Source organism: Corylus avellana, chromosome 5 (genome assembly GCF_965113065.1).
Source record: "Corylus avellana chromosome 5, dhCorAvel1.hap1.2, whole genome shotgun sequence".
NCBI lineage: Eukaryota > Viridiplantae > Streptophyta > Magnoliopsida > Fagales > Betulaceae > Corylus > Corylus avellana.
Window position 1 is genome coordinate 31,248,598 of NC_142494.1, and position 17,179 is coordinate 31,265,776.

Below are 17,179 nucleotides of genomic sequence, written 5' to 3' on the forward strand. Positions count from 1 at the left end.
TTTGATTTTGGGTTGAATCATTAGCAGAAATATCGTTAATCATTAAAATTTGAAGAGGACCAAAATCAAACGTAATGTCCAATTACTGATAATTATATGACAAAAGTATTTTTTTTTTTTAAATAAAAAAAAAAAATTTCTGTCACCGTGCAGTAATTAGAAGTAAAACAAAAATTCCGAGAGTTTGGACTGCCGATCCAGCCTTAAGTTGGGCCCTTTGGGCTAAGAATATCATCACGGGCCTCAAGTTTTTCAGAGCTCAGGAGAAATATAGGCTCACAAGAACCAGCCCAATTACAAATGGAGGTGGTTTCTTTTTCTTTTTTCCTTTTCTTTTATTTTTTTGTTGTGGCAAGCAAATGGAGGTGGTTTATACTTTCTATATAGTTTCTACTTTTTAATATAAGGACAAAGTTATCTTTTAAACTTAGCCTGAGAAAAAAATTTCAAATTAATCTATTAAATTGATATTTGTGTGTAGAGCATATAATCATTATATGCATTTTTATATGATTAATTTCTCAAGTGTACTTTTAAAAATACATGTGAAGTTTAAAGAAAACGTTTTTTTCCAATATAATTTGGGTGTGCATTTTTTTTTATTTTTTTGGTTGGCCAACTTGGGTATGTGTTTTGCCGTTTTGATTATAGAGATCGAATATAGGTATCTTTGTCAAAGTGTTTTGAGATAATTTTTTTTTAGTGACAATGTGTTATGATATGAGATATACACAAATGTGAATTAGCTAGCTGCGAGGAAAATATAATAGACAGATTACAATCATAATCAACAAGTTGTTCATTAAGAAAATGCAGATTGTATAAAACCATAGCATTAAGAAAATGCACAAAAAAAATTAAAAAATTACATGAATTAAAAAAAAAAAAGTGTCAATTCATTCATGCATGCACGTGGTTATACGTTATAACTATGGTCTCCTCCTGGGCGTGGGATTCCCATCAAATAGCTCATCAATGCTAGTCTCTATGTCTTCCGGCTGGTACTTCACATACTTCTCTGTCTGTCTCCCAGTGTGAAAATATTGCGAAAACCTCCCCAAGAAGGACCGGTATGCCGGTATCACGACCGCCGATATCGAGACCCTTAGCTCCGATTGAAGCTGCTCGTCACTCACCACCCACGTGCTCTGCGTCTTGTGGATCTCGTCGAACATTTGGTTGAAGCTCTTGAACCGCTCCTTCAAAACCGGCCTCACCACCTTCCCGTTCACGTTCAACCCCTCGTTGCTCAAGCACCCCACAAGCTTACTCCACGTCTCCCTTTGGTAGTTCTTGTGGTACTGCCTTAAATCTGACGATCGCTTGCGGGACCACGTGTCGCCCATCAGGTCGTGGATTTCCGTGGACCCTTTGATCTTCTGTAAGATGTACCGCCCATTGTTCATCATGAAGATGTTGCTCAACCCAACGTCCTTGTAAATCTTCGCTTTGGTTTCCAGATTGGAGTCCAGCAATTCCATCACTCTCATCAACTGCAACGAAAACGGTGTCTGGGGTTCGCTTTCGTTATGATCATCAAAACTCTGCGTTTCATCGCGCGATGGCCTGCTCGTCGAGTCCGCTCGTTCGAGCCTAGAGTGCTCTCTGAAGACTTGCTCCAAGGTGTCCTTGTACTCGCAAGCGTACTTTAGGTAGTTCATCGTGTACCGAGTTAAGGGGTGTACCGCACCGCCCGGTACCGGGGTTTTCCCCGTATCGGCCTTTATCGAATTCTCTAGATCGGTGAACATGAGTATCGCCGCCTCGCCGAGCCGGCACCGAGCAGTGGTTGCCTCGTTCTTGAGCTCGTTTCCACACTCGTTCTTGAACAAGCCCTCCATGGCCGGAACAACATCGCGTAACGTCTCGTACATGTCGAGGAACTTGAAGAGCTTCTCGGCTGAGCGCTGCTTCGTCATCGCGACGGCCTCGACGAAGTTCAGGAGTTGGATAAGAACGCCGCGAGTGAGGTTGCTAAAGAGGCTGTCGGAGAGTGAGGGATGGTTGGAGAAGACCGATTCTGCGAGGGCCTTCTCGCCGGAGAAGTACACTGTGGTGCATTTCTTGAAGGCCTCGGTCCAAATGGCGATCTCTCGCTCCAGCGCCTCCCAATGCATTTTGTGGATGTCGTCGATGCTATGGTTCTCAAACCCTAACTTTTGCAAGCTTTCTTCGAACGCGTTACTTCTCGCCACCGCGTAGACTTGGCAGCACTCGGATTCGTATCCACCAAATATCATCTCCTTCGCTACATTGTTCAAGCTCGATACGACGTCGTCAGAGTACCCTGGAAAATCGGCCTCGTGATCCCCAATGGATTCAGATAATTCTGTTTGTACGTGATGATCTTGCTTCCCTTTTGCATCGGACTCACCGATCCGAGAATCTTCTAGAAGCAACCGGAATTCCTCCTCCAAAAAAGATATCGCTCGCTCGTGACTGCCTCCAATGCGATTGATCAAAAGAGAAGGATGAGACTCCTCCGGTTTCAAATCACGGAGCCATTTTGTCAGCTTCGATAGTCGGCTCACAGCCGCGAGAAAGGAAGAGTCCACCTCGGGCTTTGAGAGCTTCGCTTCGACGAGATCTGAGAACTTCTCAAGCAACTCGTGAGGGATATCTACTGGAATGACGTCATTTTCCTTGTCATCATCATCTTTCTTAGTGCTAAGAGACGAGAGAAACTTGTCAATACAATCGGAAACATTCTCGAGGTCGCAATGAGGATCCGGGACGACCTCCGATTGATTCTGTTCTTCTTCGTTCTTCTTGCCCTCTGCTCCGTCGACGTCCTCTCTGATCTTCTCTCCCAGTGCCTCCGTATTAGATGTTGGTTTTGTGTCGGTGCCCTCTTTGCGTCCAAAACTATCGGACTTTTTGGGCTGGTTCAACTCCATTGTTGTGGATTACTTACTCGCTCGCTGTGATATGAATCGTTTTAGGAAAAGGAAAAAGAAGAGGGCTTGAAGAAGAGAGATGCGAAGACGGAGGAGAATTATCCGTTTATTTTTATTTTCATTTTTTAATTGTTTTTGCAGGAATTTTGAAACGGTCGTCGTAGGCAATGGGTGTGAGTGAGATATACGAGGGAATGTACGGACATACATGTAAGTTGGAAATGGGATGCGACATGCGAGGGTGAGCAGTACAATTGGTTGGATGAGGATCCACGACAATTTTTAAAAAAATTGCCATCCCAATTTTAATAATCTAAGCCGTCTGTTAGCTGAATGGCTTGAAACATGCCAAGTGTACAAACATTTATAGATTTCAAAACTAGAACTTAGCCCCTTTGTTCGGAGAAAAAGATTTGCTTACATGATCTCTCTCTCTCTTTCATTTTCTCCACTGCAAAACAACGGAGCCATGATACAATCAATCGCAGAGGTAAGACAACTTTTCTCTCTATTTTTTTGATATGATATTTAAACAGTCCGGGGAGGATAGAGAGGAAATGGAGGGGGTAGATGTGTCTCTTTCAATTCCATCTTGTTTACTAAAACAAACATTATCCTATTTTGTTTTGTTTTATTTCTTATATTTTATATTTAATTATAAAATATTGTTCAATAATAATTTTGAGCTTAAAATGTTATCTTAATGCAGGTAATTCTTTCTCATAGGAGTTGGTAGAGAGTTATAAAAAAATAAAAAAACGACAAACATTGGTATACGTTGATTTGCATTGGAGGTGTTTGAATTGTGATTTTTTCCAGACCAAATTTGTGAGACACATAAAGCAAGAAGGAAATAGTGGAAAGACACTCGTGAATGCTTATTCTCTTTGATTTGTTACAAATATTGGAATATATAATAGATGCTTAATTTATCTTGTGTCATGTTATTAAAATCAAATTCTTAATTAAATTATATTCAATTATTTATTTATTTTTTTTTTCTTTTCGTGAGCACTTTATTGTTTTATCTTCCGATTAGGAGAATTGATTTTTTTACCTAGTTGCGTTAATTACGTTTCAAGAATACGTAATAGAATGCTAGCTAGGTGGATCCTTAAAGCCTTAGTGTTTTCCGATTAATTTTCTCCAACTTCAATTTATTTAGTTTAGTTCAATAATTTAATTTGAATTTATGTTTCATTCTATTGCTATATTTTTTAGTGGAAAAAAAACAAATTTATCAGTTTATTTTTTCTGTACTATAATAGAAATTTTAGTTTACCATTCTCTATGAATCAATTTCGTATTTATTGATAATTGATTGAGAAATGCTCAAGTGCATTCTCCTAACCATCCACTCACCATCTATGTGTCTTAATTTTATTTTTTTGAAAACATCAAGATGCTTAGGACACATAGATGGTGAGTGGATGGTTAGGAGAATGCACTGGAGCATTTCTTTAATTGATTAGTTACGACAGCTTACACTTGAGTTTGTATTCTTTTTGGCGCACCATGCTTTTAAATATAAAAACCACATAGAGAGAGAAAATCGAAAAGGCTTGTTATGCAATGGAGAGAATGGAGAAAGAGAGAGAACAAAAGAACGAGAGAGATGCAGGAGACAATTAGGCGAGCGATTTTTGCCTTAAACAATGAGATTGAGATCTCTTCAGATTTATTAAAATATGAAGAAATCCAAATCCAAAAGCAAAGGAGTCTGGGTTCAAATTTTGAAATTAAAATTTGTATACACGTTGCATGATTTAGGCTGTTCATGTAAGGACCAATTTGGATTGTCAAAATTGGGGATCGGCAATTTCAATGTCTGTTGATTAGTGCGTTCATTTGGAATTGTTGACCGTTGAACGACATCTCGAGACGTCGTTTCATGCTTCCCACAACTTGGAGCCTGTTTGGCGGGGAATAAAGGGTTGGAAGGAGCGTTCTCATTCCGCCACATTTGTGGCGGAAGATGGTTCTTAATTAGGAGATGGCTTTGAGATCAATAAAATTTGGTTTTGGAGCTTAGTCATCAATTCGAGTTTCAAATTATTATTTTATTTCAAAATATTAAATTGATAACAAAAAATTTAATTTAAATTTAATTAATATTATTGATATTCTTTTACTCTTTAAATAAGATACAATAATTCAAATGAGAAATAAATTATCTAGTCAAATTAAATAATACTCTTAACACAAAGGCTGTTACACCACTTACATTTTCTTCATTTTTTCAAGATATTCGCTCAGGTTTTTCACAATCTTTTAGGTCTTAGAACATTAATAATAGGCTCTTTATATTTAATTTTTTCCTACAAATCTAACAAAACTCATTAATTTTTTTGCTCTCATCTCTCATGGTTGGTTTAAAATTAATAAAAAATAATATTTAACTAAAGCATAGAAAAATATAAATAATTTAATGTTTGATTCATTTTAAAAGTAATTATTTAAATTAGAATATAAATTTTTCTTCTCAAATTTAATTTTTATTTGAGTAGCACATTATGAATGGCTGAATGCCGACTTAGGAGTATCTTATTGTATTTCACCGTTTGGCCTTTTAAGTGTAGAATGGGTTTGGGTTTTAATTGAAATGGGTCGGATACGAATAAAATCAGTTTACGCGTTCGAATCCGGCCCAAGCAGGATGTGATGTCACTCAGATACGGTCACAGGGGTTGTCGGCAAACCCATCGAAATCTTCGAACGCGTTATTCCTTTTATATCCTTCGCTCGAAATGCCTATCAGATCTAATCAACTTAGCAAGAAGAGCTCAGCTCAAGCGCTCAAAGGCTCAAGAACCACGAGAAAGAGCAAAGGAGAAAAATGAGGTATTATTGTTTCAGAAGGAGACGAGTGTCCGTACGATCATGCCTGATTGTGTGTGCGATATGCATTGGCACTGGGCTACTGATGCTTGCTCTGAGACCGGTTGATGATCCTACAATGGACGTTGATTTTCCCTTGGTTTCTCGGAGTAGCGTCGTTGCCTTTGCGCCGGAGAATGGGAATTGGGGTCAGAGTAGCGAGGGAAAGAGAGGACAAGGAGGAGAGTCGGAGAGGAAGTGTGCGACGGTGGAGGAGATGGGAGAGGTGTTTAAAGGAGGATTCCAGAAGGAAAGTCTCCGAGTGAGAAGAATTATTGAGGATCATTTCGCTCTAAATGGTATCTAACTTTTGGCTTTTTTTTTTTTTTTTTTTGGTACTGTTTTTCTTTGCTATATCTTGAGCAGGATTTTCGAGATGTTTGGTTTCCGATAAAAATGCATGGAGTCTTGCAGGAATGTTAACATGTTTTACGGTTCATGTTGCCACAATAAGTCAAGGAAAAATTAAGGATCATCTAGAGTTAGTAAGTGTTTGAAGTGGCAAAATCTGAATCATTCCATTAGAAAATAATGATTACTAGAATTGTAAGAATTTTACTGTGGAGTTATCCTTCCTGCTACAAGCAACAAGTTATGATGCTGTGAGGGATTAAGGTTGGAGGGTGTGCCATAAAGAGTTATAAACGGGGGAGCAACTTAGATTTCCTCCATACTTTTTATGAGGAATTCGAGCTATGATCTCGAAATTAAGTTAATCACCTCATATAGAGATTATAGGCATTTTTTAACTCTTGTTTTGAAATTTCAATATTGAATGCTTCTGTTTTACCTGTGGGTATCATCAGGCCTCTGGATTTTTCGTAATCTATCATGTAAATGTAATCCAATTCATGATGCGAATTTCTCTTTAGATTCCATTAGCCTACCAGATTCATGTCTTTAGTCTCCCTCTACGGGTACTTCATTCTGCGTAATGATCTCATTAGAAGTATGCAAGGAAGAGTTTTGGGGTGAAAATTCAACCAAGGTCTCGACTACACATTGATTTCTATGCTTCTGTAGAAGAAATTTGATTTGCAACTTGATATAATGCATATCTTCTGCTGGAACAGAACCCTTTTTAGGCATGTTGATAAATTTATTCTTCAGGCGATCTATATGCTTCACAAGTAATTGTGGTTCCTTCTTCAATTTTCTCAAGTTTGATACAAAATTACTTTGCATTCATCTAATAGGAATAAATTGGCAATCCAATAATTGTTCTTAAATGTTCTTATTTTTCATTGAATTCACTATTATCTGCATGTGTAATGGTTCAAGAGGCATGCATTTCTATATTCAAAACTGGTGCTTCCATGAAAACCACTTGTGATATTCAGAAGGTTGCATTGTTTACTTTATCTCAGGTGCATCAAGAGTCCGAGGTCTTCCTCCAGATCAGTTCTGCAGACATGGTTTTGTGATGGGGAAATCATCTGAGGCAGGTTTTGGGAACGAAATGTACAAGGTCCTAACTGGCGCGACATTGAGTATAATGTTGAACCGGTCCCTAATCATTGGGCAAACCAGGCATATTGGTCTTTTCTCAAGCCTTTCTTTTTTGTATTACATAGTTTATTATTGTTACTATTCTCCCTGGTTACAACTTGAATTATCAGAAAAGCTAGTGCTATGGTCTATACTCTTATCATTGCTATTATACAGTGTCTGGCTTCAAGTGTAATACCACAAGTTATGCAATTATAGGCACCATAAATGCTTTTACTTGCAGATTTTAATACGCTCACTGGGATAGCGTATTCCAACAGAAGCTAATGCAATCTGCCTTGGATATGTTTTACTATATACTGTCCACTTTCTGGGGTTTGTCTTTTTCTTTTTTTCCTTGAGACCGCAATTAGAACAGCGTATTCGAGTCCAGGTCTGATGTGGAGATAGATTATATGCAATTGTGGTCATGTTAGTGCATTTCATTGATCCTATTATTACTATGCTTCTGTCTTCAGGGGAAAATATCCTTTTGGGGATTACATTTCTTACTCCAACCTCACCTTTACCTTGAAAGAAGTCAAGCATCTGTGGAGACACAATGGTTGTGAAAGGAAGTATAGAAAGCGTCTGATTATGAGGACTGATGATTTTGAGAAGCCATCTGAAACAAATGTCCTGTGCAGCAATTGGAGGGAATGGAAACAGCCTATCATTTGGTAAGTGAGAAATTTTTTGCTATTGATCCGTCACTCATGGTCATCTATCATCACATGATCATTAACCTCAGTGTTGTAGGTTCCAAGGTACCACAGATGCCACCGCAGCTCAATTTTTCTTGAAGAACATACACCCTGAGATGAGAAATGCTGCTTCTAACTTATTTGGACAACCAGAATCTCTCCAATCTCGGCCTAATGTGTTTGGGGAGCTGATGAGAGCTCTCATATCTCCTACAAAAGATGTTGAGGAAGCAGTCAATTGGGTTATTGGTGGTGGGATGGATCCTCATATCTCCTTGCACATGCGGATGCTTACAAATAGGTATTGCAACTTACAGTCAATTCCTTGACTGGGGATATTCTTAAAAGATTTAGCCCCTGATCCATGGGTCAGGTGATAAGGGGGCGGGTTGGGGTTAGGGTAAGTCTTAGGTTCGGATCTTATGATGTGTATGTATGTGCACGTGTATATATATATGCTTGATAATTAATGACCGAGGTACTGAACTAGAGTTCGTAGTTATCCAATAATGATTTCATTGTAGTGCAATTAAATATCACAGGGTACAACATAGAGCTTAGCAGAAGAATCGAAACCCTTACTAGAAGGAATAGTTCCAGAAACAGGTGACCAAATTTGCTTGATGATTACACTGGAGAATTCATCAAGTGTAATTATGATTGAACAACCATATGTAAAATGTTTCAGGAAAGCACACAGACATGCACTCAAACTCTGAATCTACATACTTAAAATGCTATAGAATGTCTAATGTGCTCAAAGGGTAGGACTTTAACTGATTTTTGATTGAGGCTCTTGCTTCCTATATTTCAGGTCGGTAAGAGCTATGTGGGCAGCATTGAGTTGCATCAGAAAAGCCATTCGCTTGCGACACCTTACGTCAAGACCAAAGGTGGTTTTAGTGTCGGATAGCCCATCTCTTGTAAAAGCTATCACGCCAGATTTAAGTGAATTTGCAGAGGTAATTTAGTCCCTGCACCAGATAACAAAACTAAACACATCACCCTTGACATGAATTTATGCCATCCCATTCCCTTCAAACTTCTTTTTCCTTCAATAATCCATGCCCCTTAAATCTCCACAGGAATTTTCACTCAAATATATTATTCTCACTTTATCCACCTCTCCAAGTAAAGATTTATTTATTTACATTTACTTGTACCTAGTTTGGTTTAACCTTTAAACCAAAGATTGGTTACACAATGCAAATGTCTAATACGTGGACTTGGATCTAATTCATCTGTTCTTTTCACAGGTGCTTCATTTTGATTTTGAGCTTTTCAAAGGAAATATATCTAATGACTATAATGGATTGCATAATCTAGATTTTAGAGTGAAGGATTGGGGCCCTGCACCTAGATGGGTTGCATTTGTGGACTTCTTTCTTGCTTCACGTGCCAAGTATGCTGTTGTATCTGGGGCTCACAGGCGTGTTGGGACAACCTATGCTCAGTTAATAGCGGCACTGGCCGCAGCACATAGTCTTGGTACTTCTTAGCCCTTCATTCATCGTTCTTTTTTTATATGTTCATAATCAACTGGATCTTATCTTTTTGCTCAAGTATTTAAACAGTCATCACTATCTTCCAGGGGATAATTCCACGGGTCCAAGTTTTTCATTCTTAAGCAGTTTCCAAAGTAATTTGTTAACAGAAGGTTTAAGGCTTCAGGTTGGGTGGGGACATGTATGGAACCGGTTTGCTGGTCCGTTGAGTTGTCGTCACCAGCCCGGTCAATGTGCCGCCACACCGCTTCTACCTCCAGCTTGGTGGGATGGAATCTGGCAGTCCCCCATTCCACGGGATATTCGTAGGTTGGCTGCATATGGTGTCCAATTGTCTGGTTTTGGAACAATTGATGAAGATTATCTTCAGTCTTTCTGTAAGTCGAGAAAAGCTGTCGTGAGAACTGTACCATTCTTATTGTAATTGTTGGAGTTTCAACTTTTTATTCATTTTTGTTTAACCTCGGTCATCATGCTGAAGAGAAATATATGTACTTCTCCACTTTCCTCTTGCCAATGTAGCTCAATAGCAAGTTTTTTGAGGAGCTAATTTGTTGTCAAGATCTCTCTGTATATACCGAGATTATGAGCCTAAATTTTTGCCATTGCCTCCAACCACCCTAGTCAAACCCTATCTTAATTGTGTTTTAGAAAGATAAATGCTATATAATGCTCAAGTAATTTACCTTACTCATGACAGACAATCTCCTTAGCACAAAATATAATAATAATAATAATAATAATAAATAGACAGATAATCTCCAAGTATCAAAGTTGGCAAAAAGACCTTGATGGTGTTAAATTAGACGGAAAAACAAACTAGTGACACATTTCAATTTTAATGTGAAATGACAAAAATGGAGTTTAGAAATTAAATTTACTTAAATACCTTCAAAGTTAAAAAGAAAAAAAATACAACCTAATCCCATGCTTGTTCGGGGAGGTGGCCGAGCCACTCTCTAATATGTTTGGGGTGAATCAACCGATGTGATTCGGGGTGACACGCTTAGGGGTGAGTTGGCCACCCTTATGTAATTTTGGGGTGGTTGATCTAATCCTCGGAGATTATTGAACCACTTCCAAGTACTTGGGATTGTTTGACTACCCTTATTAATTGGTTTTTAGAGTAAAATTTGTTTTTGTATAATTTATCATGAATAACATTTACGTTATTTTGGTAAAAATGAGCATACGCATGTAACGCATGTCACATGCTAATTTTTCTGTCAAATTTAATGCACTTGATGAACAAAAGAGTTTATTTGTCAATAATTGGTAAATAAGAGAAATTATCTGTCATGAATAACAATTATAAAGTAAAGTGTAAATAAGTGATAGATAAGGACATTAATTAATAAATATAAATTTCTCTTATATTTTTTACCATAGAAATGAAACAATATCACTAATCCTGTTGTACCTTGCACAAGGAAATTAAGGAATCATCCCATTATTACCGAAATCTATATATGGCAAAACATGCCATATGTTCATATTTGACATCAATATCCCAAGAATAACTATTTCTTTTAGATACCAAGTTGACAAAAAAAGAAATAGTGGTACGCTAATGTCATAAAAGTCAGGTTGTTTGTATAAGACAACTTTGACATTCCATTAAACGTCGTGCATTTGTTTCGTGTGTATATATAGCCATATAGGAGATGCCTACACACGTTATCCAACTGATGCCCCGCGAAAACTCTTTTGTCGTTGTTCTTCTCTGTAAAACGTACCCAGTGTGATTGTTGTGAGTGTTCTCGTTTTGATTTGATGGTGTATGAAAAATGTTGTTGGATTTCTTTGTCTGAATTAAAACGTTTTTGGTGTTGTTAGGGAGAGAGAATCAATGGGTTATTTCGGTTGTTTCGGGGTGAGGAAGAAAGGGAAGGAATTAAAGGTGAAGGACGAGGAGGTCAGAAGCGTTGAGGACAATCGGAAGCCTGCAGGAAAAATTCCTGCATCATCTTCTGGTGAGTTTGTATTAATTAATATGCAAACTAACTTTCTTATGGGTTACGTTGATATGGTTCGTTGGTATTTTGCTTTTGATTTTTTGATGGGTTTCTTGAGGTTTACCATGCACGTTCATTTTCTTCAGATTTTTGTTAACATATTTCCCAATCTTATGTATATTTGTTGGGCTGTTTATAATTAAGGGCGACGATTAATTGACATCACTTGGATTCTAATGTATTGAGCCAAGTCTGGAGAATATAGCTCTAATGGTTTTTTGATGTTAGATTTTATAGTAAAATCCATGGTACTAATTAAGCATTCTATGATACATAAATGGGGCTCTTGTTGGTTGAGTATATATAATGTCTGAGTTCTTTGGTATCATTGTTGTGTTTTTGTAGTCCATATCACAATCCTCTTTGTTCTCTAAACCATTTAAGAACCCTTAGATAAAATATCAGAAATGTGGAAAACTCACTAAAATTTACCTTTTTTTGAAGGGTAAATCCTTTTGAGTTGGGTTCTTGAGGATCATGACGCTTTTACTTGAGTTGTTTAGGGATGAGTAGTATTAGAACAAGGGATCAACAGCAACTTTATCCTAGAGATAGTGGTTATTTAACTCAATGTGTATGACCGAGATGGATGAGCAGCGTGTTAGAATATAGATTAAATAAAATTCATTCCTTCATATTAGCTTAAGCTTTTGAGATATCATATTAAATTACTACTTATTCCAAAAGCTTAAGTTGATAGGAATGGATGAACTTAATCATTTAATTTATATTCTAATAGAGTACTCTGGAGAATGCACTTATACAATCTTAGAAAAACACAGCTTTGAGAAAGGCACGACAGATTTTACTTGATTTTGAATGGACCCAGTCATGTCAGCCAATAGCATTTCACTTTACAAAGAGAAAGGGACAATCCTCATTAATAAATTAAGACCATGTATTCTTTGTCATTGCTTGGACCAAAAATGATCTGTTTGTTGAATGGTATACACTTGGGAAGTGGGCATCTTGTATTCCCTGTACGAAATGGGACAAATCTTTGGAAAGGTCACTATGCTTTACCATCTTCTGTCAAGATTTTAAGCATCTGTATTAGCCTAACAGTGTAGAGAAATGTGACACCTTGTCCTATCATCGAGATCAGACTAAAACTACTGGGATTTTTAGGTCTGAATTTGGCATTGTGAGCATTTTATCTTTTGGTTGGAATACATGATTTGAACAATGACATGACTGCAAAACCATGTGTTTTTACTTCCACAATTCTTACTTTTTCAAAAGTCTTAATTTGTGGTTTTGTGGTTTGTGATGCACGGATGTTGCTCATATATTTGTCGAGGCTGTGTTTGGTTCTTCTGTTAACCGGAAACCTCTTTCATTTTCCCAAACAATCCCTTTGCTTGAAACAGTAATCTATAAGTTGCTTCATATTTCTATCTCATTTATTTTTCTTTACTTTACTGCAGTCCGCATATGTGTTCACCCTTGACAAAAACTCTTGACAAATCAGTTGATATGATTCTCCATAGATGTAGTAGGCTGATTGAACACCTTCGTTGATTTCAATATGCTCTGATTTCTTTCTTGCCGCTGGGCTATCTCATATGTTTTGGAAATCTAAGTGAAATCCTCACTTGAGAGCTACGCTATTTTGAATGATAAATGTTAGGGGTATTAACTTTTTTACTAATAGAAGCTTGCTAAACTGGTGTGTAGCCTATTCATTGGTACTCGTTACATTTCTTTTAATTAATTATTTTATTTTTATCCAAAGAATGAACTACACATTAGTTTAGTAAGTCTCTCTTAGTAAAAGAGTTAATACTCCTAGCATTTCTCATTTTGAATACGTTCATAGATGAATTGTGGATGAAAGCTATTCACTTATTTGATTTGTTTAGAATCATGATTTGTTCGTTAGAGAACTTTGCATAATTTACTGAATTTGAAAGGCTTAGAACTCGTGTATAGTCAAATTGACATGATAAAGTTCTTCCCTGTATTTTTAGATATACTTTCTGCCTGTGTATGGAAATTGTAGAAGTTAATGTACTTGTTCAAAATTCAACATAGAATCAAGACTAGGATCATCATGCCCAAAAGACAAGTCAAATAATCCTGGCCAGTCTCCGACATTCACCTATCGAGAGCTTGCGACCGCAACGAATAACTTTAGGGATGAAAGCTTCATTGGACAGGGTGGATTTGGGGATGTGTACAAGGGAAAGTTAGAAAGGAATGGTCAGGTAACTCTCTTGGTGGATGACATGCTTCTTGTTCTGGACCTCAATTCTCTTACAAGAGTAGTGGTTTATATGTTCATCTAATTTATTGTTTATTTTGACATGAAGAATCTGTTGTTTGCAGCTTGTAGCTATTAAGAAACTTGACCATTCAGGTCTCCAAGGGGACTCGGAGTTTCTAGTGGAGGTTCTCATGCTCTCTCTTATGCGTCATCCTAACCTCGTCACTTTGTATGGTTACTGTGCTGAAGGGAACCAGCGTCTTCTTGTATATGAATATATGCCCTTAGGATCCTTGGAAGATCACCTCCATGGTAATATATTAGATGCCTCTGAGGTTTTATGACCCAATTTTTAGTTTCTTATATCTTCAAAACCAGATCATTACATTTACCCCATAAAAGCTCAGATCATTAGTATTATATTAAAATCCCCAAAAAAAGTTTGAGACAAATTTTCTTATGATTGGTTTAATTTTCAAAAAAAAAAAGGAAGAACACGAATTTCTCATCTAAAATACAAAATTGAAAATAAATGGATTGGCAATGAATCTGTGCAGTCATTCCTGCATACTTCTCTTACAATATAAGATGATTTATCATTTTTCTGTATAAAAGATGCCTGATCAGATTGAAGTTCAAACTCAGTTGGAAAGTTGTATCCTTAGACTTTCTGATGATTCAAGAACTTGGGCCTCCCTCAACTCAGGGTTGGGATTGAGATCTAGCCTAGGCTACATTTGTAATGCAATAACACAAGCTGTCAATTTTGCTCCTGAGAAATGTTAGTCTTGTTTCATTGTCCTGAGTAGAGAGAGTACAGGGGAAAAAGAATAATACATTCTGAAACTACTTCAAACCAATGTAATTCAAATTTACATGCATATGTGTGATAAGGTTGTTGATTAACAATACTTATATTCTAGTGAATGTATGTGATCCCATGATTGCTCTGCAGATCTTCCTCCAGAAAAGGAGCCTTTAGACTGGAACACAAGGATGATGATAGCTGCTGGTGCAGCCAAAGGACTGGAATTTCTGCACCATCAAGCAGACCCTCCTGTTATATTCAGGGACTTGAAATCATCCAACATATTATTGGGTGAGGGATTCCACCCAAAACTTTCTGACTTTGGGCTTGCAAAATTTGGTCCAAGTGGTGATAAGTCGCATGTCTCCACCAGGGTTATGGGCACCCAAGGTTACTGTGCCCCTGAATATGCTACAAGTGGAAAATTGACAATGAAATCTGACATCTACAGTTTCGGGGTCGTTTTGTTGGAGCTGATTACTGGACGTAAAGCACTGGATGACGGCCATGGTCATGATAGACATCTTGTTGAATGGGTAATTCACTTAATCTCAATCTAGGTTTCTATCAATTTGCTGAAAGGATTACAATATTTTTTTAGATTGTCAAAGGAAAATGTCAATTTCACATTTTGCTCAGAGTATTTTGTCTGTAGAGTCAGCATAACGAGATGTACACACCAGAGGAAGTAATTACCTTCTCTAGTAATCTCCCATAGCAATTGCTAATTCCAACTAATTAGTAATCTCTGGATGAATATGATTAGTACTGTGGAGGTTTGCATGTTGGCATGTTTATCTACATGGTCTTAAAGGATCTATTCATTTTGTCAGTTAGACGTGAACAAAGTTTTTCTTCAAATTAGGCCGAGAGAAATTCCTCTGACTCATTAGTTAATCTGAGTGTATTCTCATTCCTTGTGTTTGTAGGCACGTCCTTCATTGAAAGACCGTACGAAAGTTGTGCAATTAGCAGATCCAGTGCTGAGAGGTCAGTTCTCAGAATCTGTCTTGAAGAAGGCTGTAGATGTGGCAATCTTGTGCCTCCAAGAAAACGCCAATAATCGGCCTTCAATGCAGGATGTGGTGGCTGCTATGAACTACCTTGCGTCCTGCAGGTATTGCCCCAATAGGGCTAACAAGGTTGCCATTAAGCCCACTGAAGATAACTCACCAAATGAAACAAAGATGTTAGACAGAGACCAAGCTGTTGCAGAGGCCAAAATGTGGGGAGAGAGTTGGAGAGAAAAGCAACGACAAAGCACACATACTGCTGCTGCTGATGGCTTATATACACATAGTTGACTATTTACTGAGTATACAGGAATTATGCCATTGGAATCTGGAGAATAAATAGAATATATATATATATATATATATAAAATTAAGTGCAAAAGAATACAGGGTTGATACCATAGGTTAGTTTGAAGGAGATTGTATTTGTAGGGGATAAGAAAGGTTGATAGGTCCAGCATGGCAGAGGTGCATGATCACGTCGTTGATGAACTGATGCTCCTTTAGCCAATATATACTAGAAACTACATTTTTATTTTACGAACAATGTTAATTTAATAGTTCCAACAAACCCTTTGATCAGTTCTTTTTTTTTTAAATAAATAAATAATTCAAAGGTTGATTAAAATTGACACATCAACATCGGAATAAAAATATAATTTCTAGCATTTATCTGTATCTCCCTTTCTTTGTTTCCCTTTTTGCTTTTGGTAAGTGCAATATATCTCTTTCATTGGATTGATTGTCAACTCATCTAATGAAATGCTTAATTTGATCTCTTATAAAGGTAGTGCCACGGAACAAATTTGGAGCCGACAATAAAATTCCATTTTAAAATGGACAAAGTGCAATTACATCCAAGTTTGGGCTAGACAAAATTTTTCTAATTCAATTTATTAAATTGACATATGTCATTCTCAAATATATTGTTAAAAAGACATATGAGAATCAAATATTCTAATAATCATAATAAAAATGACAAATGCTGGTTTAATAGGTTGTATTGAAAAAAATTGTAGTGTCCCAACATACCATATTACGGACTTACTAAAAATTCTTCAAAGTATCAATCTCTCAAACATAACTAGGGCTTTTAAAATACGCTCCGTTTTTAGTCTCTAATTATTTTAGATACAAATGTCAACAACTTTTTTTTTTTTTTTTTTTGTACCAATGTCAATAACTTCAATTGGAAGGCAAAATGCTTCTGCAACCTAGATTCATGTGCATTGCCCGTTTATGAATGTTTGTCTGCCACATGATTTTTTTTTTTTTTTTCTCCAGACTGCCACTTATGATTTTATTCCTTTTTAACAGCCACTTGTGATTTAAAACTAGTATAATCCTCCACTTGGGACCTTTGCTTGAGTATGTCAAAGGTGGTGAGCTTGCAAGGATCAAATAGACAAATTGCTTCAAGGCTACGCTTCATCTTCCCTTCAAGGATCCATGCGAATGCGTAATAGCCTGGTGCCTAGCGATGGCGTTGAGGCTTGGGTACTGGTAAGTTATATAAATATAAATATTCGAGCTGCTTCTCAAACACGGCTCCGTTGTCGTCCAGCGGTTAGGATATCTGGCTTTCACCCAGGAGACCCGGGTTCGATTCCCGGCAACGGAACCTTTTTGGATTTTTTTTATTTTTTTTATTTTTTTGAGACCTTGA

The 17,179-nt window shown here is 37.2% G+C and overlaps 3 protein-coding genes and 1 non-coding gene across 4 annotated transcripts; 3 read left to right on the plus strand and 1 right to left on the minus strand.

Moving 5' to 3' along the window:
- Positions 1 to 929: 929 nt before the first annotated feature.
- On the minus strand, positions 930 to 2,897 carry LOC132182251 (exocyst complex component EXO70C2). The gene has a single exon (XM_059595437.2). The coding sequence runs from the start codon at positions 2,895 to 2,897 to the stop codon at positions 930 to 932; it is 1,968 nt and encodes a 655-aa protein (XP_059451420.2).
- Positions 2,898 to 5,663: 2,766 nt separating this feature from the next.
- On the plus strand, positions 5,664 to 10,032 carry LOC132181130 (uncharacterized). Its single transcript, XM_059594213.2, has 7 exons — positions 5,664 to 6,073; positions 7,142 to 7,304; positions 7,742 to 7,942; positions 8,022 to 8,267; positions 8,781 to 8,928; positions 9,223 to 9,454; positions 9,558 to 10,032. The coding sequence occupies exons 1-7, from the start codon at positions 5,734 to 5,736 to the stop codon at positions 9,893 to 9,895; spliced, it is 1,668 nt and encodes a 555-aa protein (XP_059450196.1). The 5' UTR covers positions 5,664 to 5,733; the 3' UTR covers positions 9,896 to 10,032.
- Positions 10,033 to 11,320: 1,288 nt separating this feature from the next.
- Positions 11,321 to 15,804, plus strand: CDG1 (Protein kinase superfamily protein). The gene is made up of 5 exons (XM_088516880.1): positions 11,321 to 11,444; positions 13,521 to 13,693; positions 13,815 to 14,004; positions 14,648 to 15,036; positions 15,430 to 15,804. The coding sequence occupies exons 1-5, from the start codon at positions 11,321 to 11,323 to the stop codon at positions 15,802 to 15,804; spliced, it is 1,251 nt and encodes a 416-aa protein (XP_088373006.1).
- Positions 15,805 to 17,062: 1,258 nt separating this feature from the next.
- Positions 17,063 to 17,134, plus strand: TRNAE-UUC (transfer RNA glutamic acid (anticodon UUC)). The gene has a single exon. It is a non-coding gene; the product is annotated as a tRNA-Glu (tRNA).
- Positions 17,135 to 17,179: the final 45 nt, after the last annotated feature.